The 3149-nt window shown below is 50.1% G+C and overlaps 1 protein-coding gene across 1 annotated transcript in view; it reads right to left on the bottom strand.

Moving 5' to 3' along the window:
• Positions 1 to 3149, bottom strand: part of SMARCA2 (SWI/SNF related, matrix associated, actin dependent regulator of chromatin, subfamily a, member 2) — a 147792-nt gene that overhangs the window by 138625 nt on the left and 6018 nt on the right. Inside the window, exon 2 of the mRNA XM_004714451.2 lies at positions 776 to 905. Within this exon, the coding sequence (XP_004714508.1) occupies positions 776 to 905 (130 nt within the window). The remainder of the gene's footprint in view (positions 1 to 775; positions 906 to 3149) is intronic.

Raw genomic sequence — 3149 nt, 5'->3', positions numbered from 1 at the left:
GAGCCGCCCACCAGCACTGACAGGTGACACCCCTGCCAGCAAAAGGCACCTTGCAGACAATGTGACTCAAAGCACCTCCCTATCCATGCTGTCATGGGAGGCAGGCCGGACTCTATTTCTGGTCCTGTCACTTGCAGGGTGTGGCAAGTGAAGGGGATAGTATGTGCTCCCCGGCCTTGGCCCTCCCCACTTAGAGCACCGGGGTGACGTTGGCCAGTCGGCCGCACTGTGGTGGCTGGCGGGCTACTGTGAGGCTGGAAGCCGAACCCCACAGGCATGGCAAATCACCCGCCCAGGGTGGACAGGCTTGGAAGAGCATCCTGGGGGTTGATTTCTGGATGTGAGTCCGAGAAGACCTTGTGGGTCACAGCAGGAGCGTCGGAAGAGTGGCCCCTAGGCTGGGAGGCACTCACCATCCCCCGCGACCCCCAACAACGGGCTCCAACAGGCCCACAGGGCTTCCATAGCACCTGACTGACCACAGCAGTGACAAATTGATCTTACCAGGCGATGATGATGATGAAGGGTCCAGACCAGGTCATGAGGCGCTGGGCAGGGTGCTTGGGCATCAGGGACTGGACAAATTACTAGGATTTGGGAGAGCCATTGCCCATATGTGTCCAAGTCACTTTGACAAGGACAGGGCGGGGCTCTCTCTGCAGAGAAAGAACCCTGCTGGTTCCGCCTTTCTGGGCAGCCACCATTACAGTCACTCTGGGAAAAGGTGGGGTGGGACCGGGGTGAGACCGAAGCCAGGCGTGGGGCAGGCACCCACCTTGGCTGTGCTGATCCATCGGGCTCTGGGGAGGACCTATCCCTGGGTGTGGGGGTCGCATCCCAGCATTCTTCAAGGTGCCGCAGTGGGTCTCTTCGGCAATCCCCTTGTCTTGTACCCCATCCATGGGCTGAAAGAGCCAAGACCCCTGTTAGACCCTTCCTGAAGCACCCCACCATCCAAGAGACCTTTCTCAACGTTTTCAAAGGTATAGTGTCTTCCCCCATTTCCTGGACCAGAACCCAAGCCCAAACTCACTGCCATTGAGTCAAGGCTGACTCATAGGGACCCTGTAGGACAGGGTGGAACTGCCCCCCGTGAATTTCAGAGACGGTGAAGTCTTCATGGTGTAGAACACTCTCTTTCTTCCCAGAGTGACTACGGGTTTTGAACTGCTGGCTTTGAGGATCGCAGCCCAATACATAACCACCACGCCCACCACCTGGAATCCCAATTTCCTGTACAGCAGTCATATATTTTTCGACCTCACTGAGTGAGGGCAGACCAATAATGACAAAGACCCCCATAGTGGATTTACACATTGGGCTGCTAACCTCACGGTCAGTAGTTTGAAACCAACAGCTGCTCCTAGGGAGAAAGATGAGGTTTTTTTCTTCCTGTAAAGAGTTATAGTCTCAGAAACTCACAGAGGCAGTTCTACCCTGTCTTAAAGGGTCCACTCTGAGTCAGGATCAACTAGAGGGCAGTGCATTTGGTTGAGTTATAGGATAAGAAACACTGGTGGTATTGTGGGCTACCCATGAGCTGCTAGTCACAAGGTCGGAGGTTCAAACCCACTTGTTGCTCTGTGGGAGAGAGGAGAGGCTGCTCCCATAAAGACTTAAAGTGTTGTTCTGAAATTCATGATGTTGATGACGGCACAATCTTCTTAATATGACCAAATGATTAAATTGTCTATGTGAAAGATATGCCAATGAAACTATTTTAAAAGAGATTCGAAGTGTTGGGAACCCCAAAGAGCCATCGCGCTCGGTCCTATAGGGCGCGGCTATAGGTCAGGATCGACTCAATGGCAGTGGGTTCGGTTTTGGGGGGAGAGGTGGGTTAACCATTGGTCTACTACTCTCAAGGTGGGTGGTTCAAACCCACTGGCCACTCGGAGGGAGAAAGACACAGATTCACATTCTTGGAAGCTCCAGATAGGCATCTGCTCCATGGCAGGAGGTCTGATTATGCTGCTGCTGCTGTCAGGACCCATCGAGCAGTTTCAGACTCACAGGATCAAGCAAGTGTCTGTCCGTCACAGGTGATCACAAACATCAACAACAAAACCCCAACCCAGTCGATGCCGCATCGACCCAAGTCATAGGTTAGGGCTTTAGTTAAAGACTTAGAACATTCTTTAAAAAATTCATTGTGCTTTAAATACTATCGACACCTACAATTATTTTTTTAAAGGCTGACCACAATAAGCTAATCGTCCATACCATTTTAATCAGTCTTGAAATGGGTCGTAGTTGAAGTGAGGAAGGACTACGTAAAACGTCTGTGACGAGCTATCTTTGGACAATTTCTTTTCTTTCTTTTTAATTTTTTCCCATCTGAGAGGAAGGAACTGTGGAAAGTTGGAAAGCTGGATCCAGAAGGTTCCATGGCAGTTGGAAAGAGAGAAACAGACAAAACCTAGACTGGGGGGAGGTTGGACACACAGAGAGAAGGAGGTGCAGGGCAGATAAAGCTGACCCCCTGAAGGAGGGAGAGAGGTCCCCCAAAGGCTAAAGGCATCGTGTGGAAAAGGAGAAAGACAGGCTGGGGACAGAGGCTGCAGCACTGGTATGTCCCAGTCGCCCGGTAAATAGCTCTTGACGCTAATCTGATCCAGAACCTGGCAACCAAACATGAGTTTGAAGTGGGGGAGGGAAGTGGGGGAGTCTAGGCCTCCCCAAACCAGAGGAGCAATTTTCAACACAGCCCGAGAAGGAACGCTTTCCAGAAGTTTATAGAAACCAAATGACTTCGGGCAAGAAAAAAGCCTGCGTGGCTCGCAGTTTGGGGAGAAATGAAAAGTTCGTGTCTGCAGCGTGGAGAGCAAGCCCTTGGCAAGGGGAGGATGCTTCCCCCACAAAAAGGAGCAGGAACTGTTGGGGGTGGGGGGGCAGGGGAAGAATTAGAACAAATCAAAGAAACAGCTTTGGAGAATCAAGCCATAATCTACTACTTTCTGCTCAGGCATAATTATAGAAGTTCAAGATTAAAAGACATGTACTTACTGATAATTCTAAGTTAATTGAACATTGGATCAAGTAAAAGAAGAAACAAAAATGTTAAATTCAGGGAGGCATTTTTTAAAATCCCTCATGATTCACCTCTTGGCTTCCCAATTTATCCTAGTTAAAATATTTGTCACTATTTT

The sequence above is a fragment of the Echinops telfairi genome, unplaced genomic scaffold (assembly GCF_000313985.2).
Source record: "Echinops telfairi isolate 266 unplaced genomic scaffold, ASM31398v2 ScPeMD7_25;HRSCAF=90, whole genome shotgun sequence".
NCBI classification, from domain to species: Eukaryota; Metazoa; Chordata; class Mammalia; order Afrosoricida; family Tenrecidae; genus Echinops; species Echinops telfairi.
This window is presented reverse-complemented; position numbering and strand designations above follow the sequence as displayed.